The 22,153-nt window shown below is 39.5% G+C and overlaps 1 protein-coding gene across 18 annotated transcripts in view; it reads left to right on the forward strand.

Moving 5' to 3' along the window:
- The window catches only part of LOC140193984 (protein GREB1-like), a 458,873-nt gene that overhangs the window by 260,057 nt on the left and 176,663 nt on the right, over positions 1-22,153 (forward strand). For 17 of the 18 annotated variants that reach the window (XM_072251241.1, XM_072251242.1, XM_072251240.1 and 14 more), the window contains 7 exons: positions 70-269; positions 633-728; positions 850-1,433; positions 10,348-10,450; positions 14,319-14,471; positions 17,503-17,645; positions 20,868-21,029. In XM_072251241.1, coding sequence (XP_072107342.1) covers positions 70-269; positions 633-728; positions 850-1,433; positions 10,348-10,450; positions 14,319-14,471; positions 17,503-17,645; positions 20,868-21,029 — 1,441 coding nt within the window. Of the gene's footprint in view, positions 1-69; positions 270-632; positions 729-849; positions 1,434-10,347; positions 10,451-14,318; positions 14,472-17,502; positions 17,646-20,867; positions 21,030-22,153 lie in introns of those variants that run through there. The other variant, XM_072251252.1, reaches the window with a different exon arrangement.

The raw sequence follows: 22,153 nt of genomic DNA on the forward strand, positions 1-22,153 counted from the left end.
GTAGATTCTGTGAATGGAATAATCTGGATATTTGCTTGGGATTGCTTCAGCTTTCTGCTTCTGTCACAGATCTGCAAAGTACTATGACTTGCGTTTAATAAATTCAACTTGTCTTTTGCGAACTGCTTTGGAACAAGAACTGGGTCTGGCTGCTTGTTACATAGTCCCCGATGCCATTGTGCAAACTGGAACAATGAATGATCCCTCTGAGAGTGACCTGGATAAGCCAGGCAGCACTGATGATGATGAAGACAATGTTGCAGTTGAAGGCAAGTTGTTTTGAAATATCCAAGTTACCAAAACGTCGGCTTTTTAAGAGACGCGTAGATGTAACTCTAAGTAGGATAAGATGGTCCTGGTGATTGTTGTTCTGTTTTTATTACCGTGGCAAAGGACTGAGCAGGAAAAGCCCTGCCGTTATCCCTGGTCTGGGCTGAGTTATTTGGCTTTAAGCATTTGATGTACATGGTCGGCTATGATGTACCGGAGTTTTAATGCCTTTGTATGCCCATTGGCTATGCTTAGAGATGGCAAATACTACAAGCAACAGGGTAGTAAGGACCACAAGAATCTATTCAACAGAAAACACATGGGCTCTCATTACAATTTCTCTCCTGTGGCTTTTATTTTAGCGTCAACAGTTGAAGGCTCGGCTAAGAGTAGCAGCACTAAAAGACAGCGTTCCCATTCTAATCACTCAGCTTCGTCCAAGTCATCGAAAGCTTCAAGTAAGAAAAAGATTTGAACTTTCATTTCCAATGCATAATAGATCAAATGATGAATTAGTCAAATGTTACAATTTTTCATCTGATGCAAACTAATCTCTTTATTTTTCTATGTCAAAATTAGGCTTGATCGGTGATGGTGATCATTTCTCAGGCTCTGGAGCAGACAGTTCTGCAAGACATCCACTGAATGTTGATTCTGTTAATGTTGAGGACAGTACTGTGGCCAGAGAGATGTCAAAGCTAAAGTCAGATAACATAAAGCAGATATCGAAATGTGAGATAAAGCATTCAGAAAAAGATCAAAGTAACACCAAAAGCAAAAGCTCAAGGAAAACTTCAAAGGGAATTTCTTCAGACCCTTCCTCTACTCAGACTCCCATTGTAGGACAGGTGTCATCCCATTGCCCAAAGGCAAAAGCATTCAGTCAACCGCCAACTGTGATTCTCCCAAAATTGGTCTATGGAATAGTTACTAAAGTGGACAATGCTGGAGTGGCCAAATTATCATCTTTCCTTCCTCATCATTCCGTTCAATGGATTACTCCCTGTCGTCCCTCATTGGCTAAAATTATGACCTCCACTGAGCAATCACTGTACTATCGTCAGTGGACGGCAGCTAAGCAAAACCACATGGATTTTAACAAGATGCAGAGTAGAACTGAGATATTTCATCCCCGCAGACTTCTGCTGAGTGGCCCACCGCAGGTGAGGTGGAAGGAGTAGATCGAAAGAGAACATGAATATTGTATGACTGTTGCTTTAAAACATCATTTGGGATGGGGATTAAAAAGAAAGTCAAATTCACCTGTAGCACACCTAAGTACAGAAGGTGCCCCTAATCAGTCTTGATCATCAGAAGGTAACCTTTTGGTTGTGCACATCTAAATTACTCATTCTTGACTTATTGATATTGCCACCTGGATAACTTGAGTATAGTTCTGCCTTACACAAATTAGCAGTATATGTAGAAGTTAGAGGACTGTCCTGTGGAGTGTAACCTGCTACCTTCCCACCATAGTTAGGAGAGAAAGATGCCCAAGGCTTCAGAAATATTAGACTTTTGTGTAATTGTCAGAAAAGAATATTTTAAGAGCATTGTGCGTACATCCAAGGCTGCTCTGTAGGTTAGATTGCAGATGATCCGGTGAGATCTAGCTAATTGGATATAAGACACAGTGAACAGTGGAGTCCTGGGGAGTGTTGTGGAGGAAAGGAACCTAGGAGTACAAGACAAAGTTCCCTGAATGTGGCATCACATGTAGATGGGCTGGTGAAGAGGGCTTTTGGCACACTGACCTTCATCAGCAGGGCACTGAGTACAGTAGTTGGAATGTTATGTTTCAGTTGAACAGGACAGTGGTGAGGCGATTTAGTCATAGTCATAGTCATACTTTATTGATCCCGGGGGAAAGTGGTTCTCGTTACAGTTGCACCATAAATAATAAATAGTAATAGAACCATAAATAGTTAAATAGTAATATGTAAATTATGCCAGTAAATTATGGAATAAGTCCAGGACCAGCCTATTGGCCATTTGTAGTATTGTGTTTGGTTTTAGTAAGAGTACTGAGGTATTGCCGAGACTGAGTTAAGGGGGAAGTTTGAGCAGCATGGAACATTTCATCGAGGAGTAGGAAGATGAGAGGTGATCTTACAGAAGTCAATAAAATCATGAGGGACATGGAAAGGCTGTATTCACAAACAGCCTTTTTTCCAGAGTTGAGGAATGAAGAACTAAAGGGCCTGGGTTTAAGGTAAGGTAAGAGAGATTTAACAGGAACACGAGGGGCAAATCTCCTTCACTCAGAAGGTGGTCAGTATATGGACTGAGCTGCCAGAGGAAAGATTTGAGGCAGGTATGTTAACAATATATAAAAGGCACTTGGACAGGTATGCAGAAAGGAAAAGTTTGAGGGAAGTGGGTGAAACAGAGACAAATGGGACGAGCTGATTTGGGAATCTTGGTTGGCATGGACCATCTTGGACAAGGGCTTGTTGCTGAGCTTTATGATTTTCAGTTACAAAATTTTAACGGTGGGGGATTATATATGGATCCTTGTAATATTGTGTATGCTGCAGTTTGGAGAAGATGAGTATGAAATGAAACTATATGCTCTGTGTCATTACATGCTTGCTGTCAATCCAAACAAAATGCATTCCTTATCTCTCCACAGTGCTGTCAAGCTGCCGAAGGATTTTATGTTTGATATTACTATCTCTGTTCTTGCTGTTGCACCGTCCTCCAGTGACTACTTGAAATGTGCTCATGGGTCTGAGAACATTGATTCTCATTTTCACTACCCCAAGAAGAATTGTCCATTTTAATAAGTCTTGGCCAGTATTCTTCAGCTCATTGTTACTGTTAAAGAGAAGCATTTCTAGAAGTAGTAACAAGAATCTTTCAAAGAAGAATCCATTCATGTTGTTGGCCTGTGCATTATTTTGGAGCCTTAATTTCTCCAAAATATAATTAATTTGCGTCTTTTGCATTTGCCAGTAAATTAAAGGCCTTTTTACGCAAATGGTGGTATGTTTGTGGAATGACTGAGGCAGGTACAGTAACATCTTTTTGACAGGTGTGTTGGATTGGAAGAGTTTACAAAGTTATGGACTGAACACTGGCAAATGGGGCTAGCTCGTATGGGGCATCTTAGTTGGTCTGGACCAGTTGAGTTGAAGGGCTTTATGATCCCATGATGCTTTCCTGCTTTTGAGATCCTGCTTTTTATTTTATATTGGTGAAACATATCCAAAACATTAACGTAATTTTTCCCTCAATGAGTGTTGACTGACTTGTTGCCTGTTTACAGTTTTTTTTTACAGTTAACTGTTTTAAAATTCCTCAGGATCAAAGTCAGATTCAGATTTATTATCTTTGGGATATGTCTTTCTTTATTAATCTTTTTATTGCTTTTTTAAAAAGGCAAAGATACAGTCAAGAGGTGAATTAGTTCAAATACATATATCAGTTACATTATAAAGCCAGATTAAGATAAACATAGATAATATTAAACCAGTGTAAAATATATAATAATAATAAAAAAAATAACAATTCTCCTCTTACTAGTTTATGAAAAGAAAGGAAAAAACATTGGATTTTAAATGAAAAGAAAAAAAACCCACTGCACTATAATAAAACAAAAACAAAGGGACTGGGCAGTCCATTTTGAGGATATGACAAAAAGAAAGAAATGCTTTCTGATCAAATCTAAGACTTCGGAAAAAAAAAGATTGAAAGTGTAATAAATCAAATTAAATGAAAATATTGGATAAAAGGTCGCCATATTTGCTCAAATTTAAAGGATGTATCAAATGTCCGACTTCTTATTTTCTCTAAACTTCAACAGGACATAATGGAGGAGAGCCAGTAAAAGACCGTAGGTGGATTAGAATCCTTCCAGTTCAATAAAGTGGCTGTCCTAGCCAGTAATGTCAAAAAGGCCATCATACGTTGAGCAGAAACAGGAATATTTCCTGCTTCCAGTGGAATAATCCCAAAAATTGCCGTAAGCAAGTGAGGTTGTATATCCAGATCCAGAACTCTTGATAGTGTTTTAAAAACATCTCTCCAAAAGTTATCTAGCTTTATACAAGATCAATACATATGAGTTAAAGTGGCCAACTCAGTATTACATCTGTTACAAATCGGATTAATATTAGGGAAGATATGCGCTAATTTATCCTTTGACGTATGGAACCGGTGTACTACCTTGAACTGTATCAAGGAATGACAGGCACAAATAGATGAGTTGTTAACCAAATGAAAAATTTTACTCCATTGACTATCTGTAAATGACGCGAAGTTCCAATTCCCAAGCACGTTTAATTTTATCATTAGATATCATTCGTAAACTCAGTAACTGCTTATATATTATAGCTATCAACCCTTTTTGAGATGGTTTAAACTGAAAGAGAACATCTATCATATTAGATGGATAAACAGAAGGGTAATTTGGTAACAAACCACGTTAAAAATTCCTAATTTGTAAATATCTAAAAAAGTGTACATTAGATAAATCATATTTGTCGGCTAACTGAGAAAAAGACATTAAACAGTCCCTAAAAAATAAATCTGAAAAAGTTATTATTCCCTTAGTTTTCCAAATTAAAAAGACCTTATCCAAAGTTGACAGTTTAAAAAATAATTGAGATAAATATTACTAGAAAGAATAAAATTATTAAACTCGAAAAATCTCCGAAACTGGAACCAAATCCTTAATGTATGTTTAATAACAGGATTAAGTTCTTGCCTGCTAATCTTAGAAAGCAAAAAAGGGAAGAGGAACTCCCAGTAAAGAGGCCAAAGAGAAACCTTTCACCGAGTTTGCCTCTAGATCCAACCATGAAGGACATCCATATATATCTAAATAGTGAATTGAAAAAGTAACGTATTGAATATTGATTGCGCAATAGTACATTCTAAAATTAGGCAAAGCCATACCACCATCCTTTTTTAATTTCTGCAATAAGAGTTTACTCGATCTAGGATTTTTATTGTTCCAGATGTAAGATGAAATTATAGAATCTATTCTACCAAAGAACTTTTTAGGAACAAAAGAGGGAACTGCCTGAAATATATATCTTTGGGATATGACATGAAAATTGTTGTTTTGCGGCAGCAGTACATTGCAATAGATAATAATTTTTAAAACTATAAATTACCATCAGAAAAATATATTTAAAAATTAAATAGTGCAAAAAGATAGCAAAAAAAAGGTAGAGTACATGAGTTCGTTGTCCATTCAGAAATCTGACGGTAGGGGGGAGAAGCTGTTCGTGAAACCTTGAGTGTGTATCTTCAGGCTCCTGTACATTCTTGATGGTAACAATGAGAAGGGGGTACGTCCAGAGTGATGGGGGTCCTTCGTGATGAACGCCGCCTTCTTGAGGCATCGCTTTTGAAAGTGTCCTCGATGCTGGGAAGTCTAGTGTCCCTGATGGAGCTGGCTGAGTTTACAATTGTCTGCAGCTTTTTCCTATCCTGTCCCTCCATACCAGATGGTAATGCAACCAGCTAGAATGCTCTCCGCACTGCATCTGTAGAAATTCGCTAGAGATTTGGTGGCATACCAAGACTCCTTAAACCTTAACCCTCCTTTAATTGCATCAGTATGGTGTGCCGGGATAGATCTTCAGGAATGTTGATAACCAAAAAACTGCTAACCCTTTCCACCACTGATGCCTCAATGACGTCTGGTGTGTGTTCTCTCAACTTCCGCTTTCTGAAGTCCACTAAAATTTCCTTGGTTTTACTGACCTTGAGAGTATGGCTGTTGTTGCAACACCACTGAACGAGCTGATCTATCTTGCTCCTGTGTGCCTCTTCATCACCGTCTGAAGTTCTGCCCACAGTAGTTGTATTATCAGTAAATTTATAAATGGCATTTGAGCTGTGCCTAGCTGCACAGTCGTGTGTGTAGAGAGAGTAGAGCAGTGGGCTAAGCATACATCCTCGAGGTGCTAATTGTCATTGAGGGAATGTTATTTCTGATCTGCACTGACTGTAGTCTCCTGATTAAGAAGTCAAGGATCCAGTTGCAGAGGGAGGTGCAGAGGCCCAGGTCTTGGAGCTTGGTTGGAGTTTCCTGTCCCATCTCCTGATATTATATTCTATATGTGACTTGTAGTCTGATTTTTAGTTTATGGGGCTGCCCCATCCTAACGTCATTCCCTCTGTCTTTAGTGGAATCAACTCTATCTCCTATTGTAAATTCCATTGAAAATATTGATGCAGGTTCATCTCGTCCTTTGCTTAAGTCATTGGTAAACTATTCATTTGCTTTCATCAGACTAATGGGAGTTCTTGATTATGCAGATCAGGTAGGGAGGTGAAGATGAAGGTTACAATTTTATTGGCCATGATCACCCTGTTCCTGCTTTGTTCTTGTTGCAAGATCAGTTTATTTTGTGGAAGTTGATTTCATCTCGTGGTCACAATGGTGCCAAGCTGCAAGCTGTGGATGTTGTGCCTCAGACTTAGTTGTGTTTTAGGTTGGTAGAGGTAGTTTGGGGGATAAGTTAGGAGTCAGTTTAGGGTTTAGGGGCAGGAATGAGAGAGAGTTGGAGGCCATGGGGCAGTAAATGAAGAGTTGGGCAGGAGCTGGTGTTTGGAGTCCAGGCTGGAGCACTCCACAGTTGAAGGCCAGTGATCCTAGAAGTTGGGTTGGCAGGTGCTGAGAATGGAGACTGGTGATCCCCAGGTTGGCATCCCAGTTTAGAGTTCTGAGCGGGCAAGAAGCATGAAGGCCTGTGACCTACCCCCTACCCCCCGCCTTTGTCAAATCCTATCGGAGGTCTGTGCAAGTTTGGAGATAGAGACCCAAAATTCAAAATTGCTGGGTCAGCTTGTCTGAAGGTCAGAAGCCCATTGTTTGCGCGTGCAGGTTAGGGGCAGAAGACTGGAGGCCCATTGTCTGTGAGTCTGGGTCCAAGGACTAGAGGCCCAGAAGCAGCATGTACTGGAGTTGGAGTCCTGACTGTGTGAGTAAGAGTGTGGTTGGGAGGATGGGAAAGCGGCTTGTTTTGTTTTGTTGTGGCATATGTTCTGCTGAACATTGTGGACATGCAATGTTGGCACTGGAATATGTGATAACACTTGCAGGTTGCCCCCAGCACATCCTTAAGTGTGTTAGTTGTTAATGTAAATGATGCATTTCACTGTATGGTTTTATGTACATTTGATAAATAAATCTGAATCTCAGTCGTTGGTTACATTAAATTTTCCCTACAAACTGATGACGTGGGGTAAGAAGGGAAGATCCTTACCTCTGAGTTCAGAACTGAGAAGATCGCGTGTGTCGGTGTTCCCTGCACAAGCCTCTGACCTCATGCCCCAATATTGTCAGTCACTGTAGGCTGCTGAATGTGTCTCTGGAAGCCATTGGCTAGAAGCTGTGTAGGCCCCTTCAAACATCTGTTTGAGTATAGGACATGGACTAATATCTAGGCTTTGTAATTTTTTCCATTCATATACAGGGTCTATTAACTATATGCATCCACATGTTTCTTCACAAGTGAGTGAATGCAGCCAAGTCTCATCATGAGAACAACTGTGGTTTCACTTACTTCAACTTCTTTATTGTCCTACTATCTGTTTTTTTTTCTTTGTAACCAATTTTAATCTCGCCTTCTTTACAATTAATTCCCTCCATCATTTTTCTGTGTAGTGTCTTATTAAAGGCATTTCACATGTGAACTGTGAAAGGCACAAAGTGAATACAAGCCACTTTTCTGTTTTTCTCTTTTTCAGATGTCCATACATTCTGCTTCCACATATTACTTCCATTTACCTCCTCAAAGAACTAAGATTTGATGAGCATAATTGTGCCATTGAAACTCTGTCTATTTCTCATTCTACTCTAAATCCAGTGTAATTTTTCCTTAACTGAAAGTGCTGAAATATTCCTTACTGCAGATGTTGCCATTTGGTCATTACCTCTGACACCTTGTTTAAAACATTGTACAGATCAGCAACTTTTCAGTTCCCATCACATAACTGCATTGCTCTGAAATAAAATTGCCAAGACCTCTGTAATTTTTTCCTTCAACTCCTAGAGTAATCTGTTAGTTCCTGGCATTTTGTTTTGCTGTATCTTACCAAATGAATAAGGCTACTTTGTTCTGGACCCTTCAGTGATCTGATCAACATCTGAACCTCTTGACCATGTCTGCATGTGTTTATGCATTGAATTATTGCCACGACTGGTTGATTAGATATTTGCATTAGTGAGTTGGTATACCTAATAAAGTAGTCATTAAGTGTATATACCATCATTATAAAATAAAAGGTGTGATATACAGAGGGAAGAATTTGGTGTGACCAATGTTGATGATGTCTCACATGGTAATTTGTACACTTTGACTCACTTTCTTAAACTTGCTTAAAGAGACTTGGCTCCATGCTAGCTTTATCTTAGGAATTATCACTTCAGAATTTCACTGTCTTGACTCCCATGCCTGGATTTGTTATTCATTTTCTCCTTCACCCAGGAGTGCCAGTTCTGTTTTATGTATGAAGTTTACATACATTTGTCTGGAAAAGATGGAAGTTGTCAATTGCACCTATGAATTAAAAACAAGTTTAGATGGCCAAATTGATATCCATTGAATGATTTAGATAACATCAACCACACTGAGTGCTTTCCACAGTAGAGTAAAAATATTTTGACAAATATAACTACAACTTAAATTACAAAGCTGCTGCTGGTTCTGGGATTTTTGCCAAATAGAGCATTAATTTTCTGTAGCCAGAGAACTAATAAATCACTTGTTTACATTATGGAGATCTGCTTTAATAAATTTGTTTCTCTGTGTAATTCTTTACCTCCATAGCAGATGCAGCCAACACAGGAAACTTGACTTGAGTGGTCTCTTTTAATTTAGTTATTTGACATGTATTCCCCCAGCAGACCTCCCTTGTACCTCCCCCCTCATCCCACCAATGTTTCCTCTGTTATCCAGTTCACTCCTCCAAGCCCTGATTAGACAACTCAACTCTTAACCATCTTGTCTGTGTCTCCTGTAACCCTGGTGCATTTCTTGGTGTGCTCTGTGGTGTTACGGCATGCAAAATGAAATGTGCAAAGCCCTCTTAATTGCAGCTGTCTCCTTGGGCCTCTGCCACTACTGAATTGTTGTGTAAGAGGCCTGCAAACTCATGCCTGCAGCTTGAGTAATGGCTGCTAAGTGGAAGTGAGCTCTGCCTCTTTCTACCAGATAAGGTCACACAGCTGCATTTATCCCCAACGACTTCACTGTCGCTTCCTGTGATTTTATGCCTCCTTGTGAAGGGGATTGAAGGTCATCAGTGCACATGAAGGATTATGTTAAGGCGAGTATGTCAAGCAGTTGGAAGTGTGCGTGTGCGTGTGTGCAGGTATGGGAGAGTGAGACTTGTAACAGCATTAAGTACCTGAGGAGAACCTATGAATGTTCAAAAGGCATCCTGAAAAAGGTGGTTGATGGGTGACTGATGACACTACTTTTCATGGAGCTGAGGCTAACGGTGCAGAAGGTTAATTACGACATTTGAATATCCTTGCTAGTAAATTTCTTGCAGCATTGAATTAAGCAATTTGATTCTGTTGACCACAGCTTCAGCATGGCTGCTCCAAAGATGGTGAGCATTTGATTCTTCTTGATTTAAATGTTCCCACACAAGCTCCTGCAATGAAGAAGGGAGTATTGGTCCCCTGGAGTTTGACTGCTGGCTTCAACAGACACAGTAATCCCTACCACAGTTGGTCAGGAAAGTGTGACACCCTCTAAACTCTGTCATCTCCACTAATGTCTCGGGTGTTTGAGAAAATCGTGGAATCTACTGCTCTTGAATATCTTCCATACTATAGCTTCAGGATGACTGTCAGTGAATGCCCCTTTTCAGAAGTCTGGGTCAGTTCCACGTAGTTTGGGACAGGTTCATTCATGATGTTGGCTCTATATTGAGGCAGCAATTATCCAACAGAATAGATAGCAATGACAGCAAGCTGTGATTATGCACATCACAGGAAACAAAAACTTGGTGTATTTATCAATTATTTCATCCATGCACTCCTGCTGCAGCCTTAATTTTTATATGGATCTCTTGTAAACATTCCCTTACCTATATCATTATTTTCAGGTGGGGAAGACTGGGGCTTATCTGCAGTTCCTCAATATTCTGTCGAGGATGTTGATCCGACTGATGGAAGTAGATGTTTATGATGAGGAAGAAATTAATCTCAGTAAGTGGGTCTCTAGCATGATCTTGAAAAGTTTGTCTCTAACAATAGTTCATATCTGCAGTTCTACTGGTGGCAAAGCTCTCAGTATTCACCATTGTCACAGTGAATCTGATAACTTTGAGGTGATGTGCAGTTAAATAGGAAAACTAGAAGTATATGTTGATGATTCTGAGCTTTCCAAACTATGAAATGTAAAGTTGCATGTTTTTGCACCACGCTTCACAAAGCATACACAAGGGCAAGTGATGGAAGTCTGTGTAGGAGAGCACTTTGGTTCCAGTGATCATAACACCATTAGTTTCAATTTGATCATGGACAAGGATAGATCTGGTCCTAGGGTTGAGGTTCTGAACTGGAAGAAGGCCAAATTTGAAGAAATGAGAAAGGATCTAAAAAGCGTGGATTGGGACAGGTTGTTCTCTGGCAAAGATGTGATTGGTAGGTGGGAAGCCTTCAAAGGGGAAATTTTGAGAGTGCAGAGTTTGTATGTTCCTGTCAGGATTAAAGGCAAATTAAATAGGAATAAGGAACCTTGGTTCTCAAGGGATATTGCAACTCTGATAAAGAGGAAGAGGGAATTGTATGAAATGTATAGGAAACAGGGGTAAATCAGGTGCTTGAGGAGTATAAGAAGTGCAAGAAAATACTTAAGAAAGAAATCAGGAGGGCTAAAAGAAGACATGAGGTTGCCTTGGCAGTCAAAGTGAAGGAGAATCCAAAGAGGTTTTACAAGTATATTAAGAGCAAAAGGATTGTAAGGGATAAAATTGGTCCTCTTGAAGATCAGAGTGGTTGGCTTTGTGCAGAACCAAAGGAGATGGGGGAGATCTTAAATAGGTTTTTTGCGTCTGTATTTACTAAGGAAGCTGGCATGAAATCTATGGAATTGAGGGAATCAAGTAGTGAGACCATGGAAACTGTACAGATTGAAAAGGAGGAGGTGCTTGCTGTCTTGAGGAAAATTAAAGTGGATAAATCCCCGGGACCTGACAGAGTGTTCCCTCGGACCTTGAAGGAGACTAGTGTTGAAATTGCGGGGGCCCTGGTAGAAATATTTAAAATGTCGCTGTCTACGGGTGAAGTGCCGGAGGATTGGAGAGTGGCTCATGTTGTTCCGTTGTTTAAAAAAGGATCGAAAAGTAATCCGGGAAATTATAGGCCGGTGAGCTTAACGTCAGTAGTAGGTAAGTTATTGGAGGGAGTACTAAGAGACAGAATCTACAAGCATTTGGATAGACAGGGGCTTATTAGGGAGAGTCAACATGGCTTTGTGCATGGTAGGTCATGTTTGACCAATCTGTTGGAGTTTTTCGTGGAGGTTACCAGGAAAGTGGATGAAGGGAAGGCAGTGGATATTGTCTACATGGACTTCAGTAAGGCCTTTGACAAGGTCCCGCATGGGAGGTTAGTTAGGAAAATTCAGTCGCTAGGTATACATGGAGAGGTGGTAAATTGGATTAGACATTGGCTCGATAGAAGAAGCCAGAGAGTGGTGGTAGAGAATTGCTTCTCTGAGTGGAGGCCTGTGACTAGTGGTGTGCCACAGGGATCAGTGCTGGGTCCATTGTTATTTGGCATCTATATCAATGATCTGGATGATAATGTGGTAAATTGGATCAGCAAGTTTGCTGATGATACAAAGATTGGAGGTGTAGTAGACAGTGAGGAAGGTTTTCAGAGCCTGCAGAGGGACTTGGACCAGCTGGAAAAATGGGCTGAAAAATGGCAGATGGAGTTTAATACCGACAAGCGTGAGGTATTGCACGTTGGAAGGACAAACCAACATAGAACATACAGGGTTAATGGTAAGGCACTGAGGAGTGCAGTGGAACGGAGGGATCTGGGAATACAGATACAAAATTCCCTAAAAGTGTTGTCACAGGTAGATAGGGTCGTAAAGAGAGCTTTTGGTACATTGGCCTTTATTAATCGAAGTATTGAGTATAAGAGCTGGAATGTTATGATGAGGTTGTATAAGGCATTGGTGAGGCCGAATCTGGAGTATTGTGTTCCGTTTTGGTCACCAAATTACAGGAAGGATATAAATAAGGTTGAAAGAGTGCAGAGAAGGTTTACAAGGATGTTTGTGGAACTTGAGAAACTCAGTTACAGAGAAAGGTTGAATAGGTTAGGACTTTATTCCCTGGAGCGTAGAAGAATGAGGGGAGATTTGATACAGGTATATAAAATTATGATGGGTATAGATAGAGTGAATGCAAGCAGGCTTTTTCCACTGAGGCAAGGGGAGAAAAAAACCAGAGGACATGGGTTAAGGGTGAGGGGGGAAAAGTTAAAGGGAACATTGGGGGGGGGCTTCTTCACACAGAGAGTGGTGGGAGTATGGAATGAGCAGCCAGACGAGGTGGTAAATGCGGGTTCTTTTTTAACATTTAAGAATAAATTGGACAGATACATGGATGGGAGGTGTATGGAGGGATATGGTCCGTGTGCAGGTCAGTGGGACTAGGCAGAGAATGGTTCAGCACAGCCAAGAAGGGCCAAAGGACCTGTTTCTGTGCTGTAGTTTCTATGGTTTCTATGGTAAAAGGCAGTTATTTGACGTAGAAGTCAGAAGATCTGGATTCTCACCTTAATAGTAACTTCACATTTGAAACAGTTTGAATAGTATAGCCTTGACGAAAGAGTTCTCTAAACTTTCAACTTTCGTATGAAGTAAAATGCATAACACCAGAGATACTTGCCCGTATATATTTCACCCAATTATCCATAAGTAGGTTTTACCACTCATTTTATTTCTCATAACTAGCACTGCTGAATATCTACTTATATTTAATGATTTATTACAGTTTCATGATCAGGCTGTATACAGAATATTTACCTGAGTGCAGTAGCAAAGTAGTCAAATTACTTGACTAGCATACAGACCTAGACGATGATTTGTGAACACAAGGAAGCATCTCATGACAGCAGTGAGGGGTATTTAGATTCAATTCATTAAGTAAAAATATGGATTTTTTTTAAATCTAGAAGATATAATGGTGCTCATGAAACTACTTAATAATAAAAAAACTTCTAATAATATCTCTCACTACCATTCAGACTTGGATCCATATCTGCACTGACATGGTTCCTTCTTACCAGTCTTGCAAATAACAAGCACTTCCTGTAAATGAACAATATTAAAAAATTGGTGAATCTAGGTACACAGAAAGAACTATGATAGGTAGTGTCATGGTTTTGCTAATAACCCTGCTTTTGGTGTAAGTAGAATTATTAACAAACCCCTAGTACGACAATAGTGATATTCAATAGAGGTCTTACAGAGTTGGAACTTTTTAAATGGCCATGATGTGTACTGGAACCATATCCAGTCATGAAAACTAATGTGAGTATGAATGTGCTGGAGATAAAATTGACTTTGTGTGACTGTAAATAAAGGGCATGGGATGGTATCAAACTGGGAGTACTTTAAATGAAATTAATTCGGGTATAAAATGGGATCCTGATTCATTCATTTTACAAGCTCTATTTTACTCTGTTGTGGAGAAAAATCTAAATTTAGAGCATTAGTCATGAGGATTTAGAATTTGTGATGAGATTCAAGAATGAATTTAGCAACTTACAACCAATATGTGAGCTTGGCATTGAAAGTTTTTAGATTTGAAGATTCATTCTATGTACCAAGTAAAATGAATTTTTTATTGTCTGGGTATTGATTTTATTATAGAGATTTATTTGTATATAAGTATGGATCTTATTCTATACATTCTAATAACTAATCAGATTTCCTTGTATTATAATGTTTTATTTACTCACATAATAAACCTTTGTTACTGGAAATGTGAAGAACCATAATGAGTGGATAAACTCATAATTTAATTTTCTCTATTTCTCTTTGATCTTTTAGATGTTAAAGAACATTCTGTATCACAACAGAAAGAAAGCTTACAGTGGCCTGATTTGGAAACCTTCAGTAAATTGCTTTTTGATTACACGGTCCATGATCCAAATTATGAAGATGGCAGTCCAATTTATTCAAAGGACCTTGTCGACAATAAAGGTCAAAATTCATTTCTGTTTCTACTGCATGACCAGCATATATTGTTCGATGGTCGTGGTCCTTGGCCCGAAATGTCAACTGTACTCTTTTCCATAGATGCTGCCTGGCTTGCTGAGTTCCTCCAGCATTATGTGTGTTTTGATTAAAGTGCTAGTGGTGTTGGATTATAAGGGTATCAGTGTTTTTCATTAGCTGCTGCTGTTATTGTAGTCAACTGATGTTTGAAAATTGGTAGGGGAGTCTATAATTCAGAAGCATAGGTTTAAAGTGAGATCAGTGATTTAAAAGGGACTGAGAGGCAATTTTTTTTTAACACAGATTATGCTGGGTGTATGGAACAAGCTGCCAGAGGAAGCTGTAGAATCAGATACAATCACAGTGTTAAAGGGAAATTTGGAGAGGTAAATAGGCGATGAAGTTTTAGCTGGATAAAGGTTAAATGTGTGGAAATTAGACCGACTCGGATATAAGTCTTGATCGGCATGGATGACCTGGGCCAAAGGGCAGTCCTGTGATGAGGTTACAATTACCCAACCTATTTATCTTTTTTTAAAAAAGCACCATGTCTGGTTTCTCAAGAGTTTTCTGGTTGCGTGGCCCCTTAAGCGCTGGAGGTTTTCTTTTCACACACAAAAGAACAACTCTGCCAGTATCAAGATCTGCTCTCTCCAAGCTATCAGGGGCCCTCTGTAGCATCACCAGGTAGGCCCACTGTTTCTGCCAGCACCTGCCCCACTGAACTTGCGTCCACGTACTTCAACTCCATCTTGTTCCTCTTGGTTTAGTCCTTTCCCACTTACATCCATGACCCTCCACATGCTCTGGATATTCCCAACAACTTTCAATTCCCTGGCCCTAATCTCCTCGTTTTCACTATGGATATCCCAGCCCTACATACTTCTATTCCCCATCAAGAAGGTCTTAAAGCTCTTCACTTCTTTATTGTCCACAAAGCCGATTAGTATCCCTTCACCACCACCCTCCTTTGCCTGGCGGAACTGGTCCTCATCCTCAACAAATTCTCTTTTGGCTCCTCCCACTTACTCCAAATTCAAGATGTAGCAATGGGCCCTAGCTACGCTGGCCTTTTTGTTGGCTTCCTGGAACCAAGCAATGCCAAGCCTTCCCTGGTAATGCTCCCCAACTCTGTCTGTGCTACATTGACTACTGAATGTTGAGCTTGTCAATTTCATTAATTTTACCTCCAACTTCTAACCTGCCCTTAAATTCAGGAAACACACATAAAAGTTGCTGGTGAACGCAGCAGGCCAGGCAGCATCTCTAGGAAGAGACGCAGTTGACGTTTCAGGAACCATTTCTGACACCTCACTCCACTTTCTAAATCTTTCTGTCTCTGTCTCTGGAGACAAACTCTCCGGATATCTTTTGTAAACCCACCGATCCCCACTATTCCTCTTCCCACCTTGTTTCGTGTAAAAATATGATTCACTTTTCTTAGTTCTTTCATCTCTGTTGCATCTGTTCCTATGATGAGGCTTTCTGTTCCAGCACATCAGAGATGTCCTGTTTCTTCAAAGAACATGTTTTCCCTACCTCCACCATTGATGTTCCCCTTTCCCACATCTCCATTTCCCAGAATACATGCTCACCCCATCTTCCTTTTGCCTCCACATCCACCATTCTCCACAACCTCCACCATCTTCAATGAGATCCTATCACCAAACACATTATTATCCCCACTCTCCACTTTCTGTTGGGATCACTCCCTCTGTGATTCCCTTGTACACGAATCTCACTCCTGGCACTTAACCCTGCAAGCAGCAAAGGTGCTACACCTGCTCATTCACTTCCTCCCTCACTTCATCTCGGGCACCAAGCAGTTCTTGCAGGTGAGGCAACTTGTTGGGGTTGCCTGCTGTATTGCTGCTCCCTCCCTCTCGATGTGGCTTCCTCTACATTGGTACCGCTTTGTTGGACACCTCTATTCCATCTGCAGAAAGCGGAATTTTCCGGTGGCCAACCATTTTAATTCCTATTCCCATTCCTGTTCGTCCATGGCCTCCGCTTCTGCCATGATGAGACCACCCTCAGGGTGGAGGAGCAACACGTCATATTCTGTCTAGGTAGTCTGCAATGTGATAGCATGAACATTGACTTCTCCAACCTCTGGTAAATGTTCCCCCTTCTCTCTTCTTCAATCACCCACTTGGTCTCTTACCTCTTCTCCTCGCCTACTTATCACTTCCCCCAAGTGCCCCTCCTCTTTACCTTTCTCTCATGGTTCACTTTCCTCTCCTGTCTGATTTCTTCTTCTCAGGCCTTTTCCACTTATCACTTCCCAGCTTCTTACTTCATCCCCCCTCCACTATCCTTCATTTATCACCTTCTGGCTTGTCTTCCTTCCCCTCCCTCTTCTTATTCTGGCATCTTCTCCCTTTCCATTCAGTCCTGATAAAGGGTCTTGGACCAAAACGTCAACTGTTTATTCATTTCCATAGAAACTGCTTGAGCTGATGAGTCCCTCCAGCATTTTGCGTTTGATGCTCTGGATTACCAGCACCTGCAGCATCTCTTGTGTTCTCGTGTTTTCTTGTGCATTGGTACCACCAAGTTCCTGCACAGAGACGTTGATCTGCCTTGTGCATGTTTTCTCATTACCTGAAATGCCTTCCTCTTAGAAAGGATATGGATCCATCTAACTGGAGCAATTTAGCAGAGCTACCGCACTGGGGTGGCACTTAACATTTGCTCTCTGCATCTACATCAGTCTTATATATTGATGCCTAATTGTGAATTGATGGTGCTAAGGATTATAGAGTTCTGAGCTACGTTACCTAACCATACTTTTTAATCAGTCTTCATTGGGAACTTAGTTTCTTGGTTCAGTTTAATATCGTTCCAGTTGTTTGGATATAGTTAGGTCAGTGAGTTGCTTAGTATTTCCCTTCATGAACTGGATGAATGGAATTATGCAATCCTATTGCACCAAGTTCTAAGCTCATACATAAATTCTGAAAATTTCTGCTTGTATAGTGCTTATTTGACTTACTAAAATCCCTGAATTTAACAGGATACATAGCCAATAAGAAAGATGACGACATCTATCTGCGGCGCCATACAACACGTATGAGGTTATCCAAATATGCTGCCTACAATACCTACCATCACTGTGAACAGTGTCATGAATACATGGGTTTCAATCCCAGATGCCAGGTATGCATGAGGATCAAACAGCAATTAGTTAAACAGATAAAGAATAAAGGTACAAACAGATTTGAGCTCATTGTGTGGAATTTTTGTGGGCAAAGTGAACTATCTCCTTTCACAAACAAGCATGAACTGAAATCTAGTCTTGAGGCCCTGATACTAGAATGATAATTTTGAGTGTGATTATTTTTCAGGGAAAATTGGCTGTTTGTTAAAATAAATGTTGATTAGATTAATTTAGGATTTATGTATAGATACAGCAGTAACAAATTTTTGAATACATTCAGATAAATTTTGAACATCTCTAAAAGGATATCTTTAATAAGTTTTATCAACTTAATAAAATTCATATTCTTTCAGTAGGCAAAATTGAAGTTGTTACATTTAACATAGTGCAACTTTAATACACAAAGAAATGCTGCCAAATATTATCCAATTTGAAGGACAAACTGATTTGTATTTCCTACATAAACAGCATTTACAGTTTACCTAACTTACAAATATCAAGGTACGATGAAGGTGAACAGTTTTACACATTTGACTGGCTGTAAAACATTATTAACTCAATTCAATCCATTTCAAAGTAAGATGGATAAATTTCTTTTAACATGATTACCACAAATGTTTTGAGTGAATGTTCACTCTTGACCAGATTTTGGAATTAAGGTACTTGTTAGGAGGTATATATTGTCTTTTCCAATTGATAATTCACTTCGAAGTGAATCTGGAAACATTATTTGGAATAAATAATTTTGGAACTAATTTTGAGAAATAGAAAAGATAAAGGAAACAAATATTTTCTTGTTGAATTGTGTACTTTTCCTAAACCTCTCCCATCTAGCTTAATATAAACGATAATATTTATTTGGTGATGCTGTGGAGCAGGCCCTTCCAGCTCTTCGAGTCGTGCTGCCCCAGCAGCCCCACAACCCTAACCTAATCACTGAACAATTTACAGTGACCAATTAACCTACCCAGTACCTCTTCGGACCTTGGGAGGGAACCAGAGCATACGGGGAAAACCCACGCATTCCGTGGTGAGGATATACAGTGACTCCTCGCAGAATAGTGCCGGAATTGAACTGCAGAATGCTCTGAGCTGCAATAATATTGACTAACTGCTACACTACTGTGGTGCCTTTGATTTAAAGTATTATTGGTATAGTTTAAAGATTGGAAATTCTCATAAGTTTTCATTATACTGCTAAATCTAAATCTGTAATATTTTATACTCAACCGATACTTCTACTAATTTGTAATGAATGAGAAATTGATTGGAGCCATGTTATAATCTTCCTCTTTTGAACTTCCATGAAATACAGTTGTGTGAGGGGTGTTACTTCAGAAATGTGGCCTGCTATGTTTTTGATTTACTTCTGGCATTGATGTGGTTACTGTTGCAAAAGTTTTTTTAGGTTACATAAAATCAAAATACAGTGCCTATAAAAAGTATTACCCCCTTCCCCCCCCCTGGAAATTTTCATGATTTATTGTTTTACAACATTGAATCACGGTGGATTTAGTTTCGATTTTTTGACAGTGATCAACAGAAAAAAGACTCTTTCATGTCAAAGTGCAAACAGATCTCTGCAAAGTGATCCAAATTAATTACAAATATAAAACACAAAATAATTGATTGCATGAGTATTCACCCCCTCCCCTTTAATATGACACACCAAATCATCACTGGTGCAGCTAATAGTAGTCACATAATTGGTTAAATGGAGATCTGTTTTTGGAGACCTATGGGCAGTCAAGGTGTTTCAATTGATTATCGTAAAAATACATCTGTATCTGGAAGGTCCGGCTGCTGGTGAGTCAGTATCTTGGCAAAAACTACACCATGAAAAAAAAAGAACTCTCCAAGCAACTCTGCAAAAAGATTATTGAAAAGTACAAGTCAGGAGATAATTACAAGAAGATTTCCAAGTCACTGAATATCCCTTGGAGTACAGTTAACTCAATCATCAAAAAATGGAAATAATATGCATAACTGTGCACGTATGACAAATCTGGAGGAGTTACCAACTTCAGTGGCTGAGATGGGAGAGACTACACATAACTCTTGCCCAGGTGCTTCATCAGTTGCAGTTTTATTGGAGAGTGGTAAAGAGAAGGCCACTGTTGGGGGAAAAAAAACTCAGATGAAATCTTGGCTAGAGTTTGTCAGAAGGACTTTGAAATCGCTGGAAGAAGGTTCTATGGTCAGTTAAAAGCAAAATTGAGCTTTTTGGCCATCAGACTAAACGAGTAAGCCAAGCATTACACATCATCAAAAACACACTATCTCCACTATGAAGCATAGTGGGGGCTGCATCATGCTGTAGGATATTTCACTGCAGCAGGCCCTGGAAAGCTTGTGAAGGTAGAGGGTAAAATGAGCGTAGTAAAATACAGGGTAATCCTGGAGGAAACCCTGATGCAGTCTGTAAGAGAGTTGCGACTTGGGAGGAGACTTGTTTTCTAGCAAGACAATGACTCCAAGCTACAAAGTCAAAGCTACACAGAAATGGCTTAAGAACAACAAAGTTAATGTCTTGGAGTGGCCGGGCGAGTCCAGAGCTCAATTCAATTGAGAATTTGTGGCTGGACTTGTAAAGGGCTGTTCATTCACAATCTCTATGCCATTTGAGAGAGCTTGAACAGTTTTGTAATGAAGAATGGAGAAAAATTGCGGTGACTAGATGTGCAAAACCTAGCCGCACAGACACAAGGCTGTAATTGTTGCCAAAGGCACAGCTACTAAATACTGACTTGAAGGGAGTGAATACCTATGCAATCAATTATTTTGCATTTTATATTTGTAATTAATTTAGATCACTTTGTAGAGATCTGTTATCACTTTGATGTGAAAGCGTCTTTTTTGTGTTAATCAATGTCAAGAAGCCCAAATTAACTCCACTGTGATTCAATGTTCTGAAGCAATAAATCATGAAAACTTCTGTGAGGGGGAGGGGGGTGTTGAATACCTTTTATAGGCACTGTACAAGGAATAGGTTTACATAAATTTATTTCACTATAAAATCCAGATTATATTTTCAGCTCCAAATCTAAGGGTTCACTTCAATGCAAATGGAATAAAATAACATTTTGTGTTGTGTGCTGCAAAAGTAAATAGAACTCTCTCTCAATTTTTCAATTATTCATAAAGACAAATATAATGTTAATAAGGATTGTTCCTGCAATGCAGAATACATTTGGAACTAATTTTACTTTGTTTTCTGTTAGCCATATGATTCTACACTCCATGCTTTCACCTTTTCCTGCTCGATGCTGGGAGAGGAAGTCCAACTCCACTTCATTATTCCCAAATCAAAAGAACATAATTTTATTTTTAGTCAACCTGGAGGGCAGCTGGAGAGTATGAGGTTGCCTCTTGTTACTGACAAGGTGAGTTTTAATCTGAAACTGCAATTTCACTGCTATTTGTTATGCTTATGATCTAATATGATTAATTGAAGATTTTTTTAAAATTCCTCTCATTTATCATTTGAAGGTGGTGCCATAGAATGTATTCTAGTTTAAGCAGAGGAGATAGTGTAATTACTATAATTAGGGAATGTTTATTTTGAGATGCTAAAGTTTTCTACTATTTGGCTAAGAGGAAAAGCTGTTTTCCTGTTACAGACTTAAAAAGATATTTACACAGTGTGCCAATTTCAACCATATCTGGCCTCATTTACTGTTGGATTTTGGGTGATAGCTTTGATCCAACAATGTGGAAGTGGCTTGTGTTAAAGGATGGGCCTGCCACGAACACAAAGAGAAGGTTCCTAGTGGTCACGGCAATCCTCCAAAGGTTCTAATTTAGCAGCTGTGAATCTAGGGATTTTTGTTGTAGGAAAAGACTAAATTTTATTGTGGGTAAAATGGCTTACGTCATTAAAAATTATTTCCATCCAAGTAATCTCTGCTGTTCTTGTGATCTGAAATATATGTGATCAACAGGTATGTTCTATTTAAAGCTGTGGGATGTATGCCACAATTTCATTATTTCTGGGAAATAATTTACCTTTTTCCACAAACGTACAATAACAATAGAGTGCATATTGATAAAGTTAAATTTTAAGTGCAGAGCTACTTGGTGGAAGACAAACTAAGGCTACATCCACACTATGCCAGATAATTTTGAAAACGAAGCTTTTTCTCTTTGTTTTGACCTTCCGTCCACACTGAAACGGCGTTTTTAGCCCCCGAAAATGGACATTTTCAGAAACGGTCTCCAGAGTGAATAAATCTGAAAACGCCTAATATCCGTTGCAGTGTGTACGGGGTAACCGGAGCTTTTTAAAACCGCTGTCATGACGTGCCAGAACAAATGGCGGCAGCCCGGCATTTCATTGTTTTCTCCTTATTATTCTTATTATTATTACTACTTTATTGTTTAGAGCGTACAGTCATCACAGTGATATTTGATTCTGCGCTTTGCAGAACCTAACAATTTCAGAACAGACGGTAACGAGACTGAAGCCAGAAGAGTTAGAAATGTACTCACCAAATACTTTGACCCATAG

Source organism: Mobula birostris, chromosome 2 (genome assembly GCF_030028105.1).
Source record: "Mobula birostris isolate sMobBir1 chromosome 2, sMobBir1.hap1, whole genome shotgun sequence".
NCBI lineage: Eukaryota > Metazoa > Chordata > Chondrichthyes > Myliobatiformes > Myliobatidae > Mobula > Mobula birostris.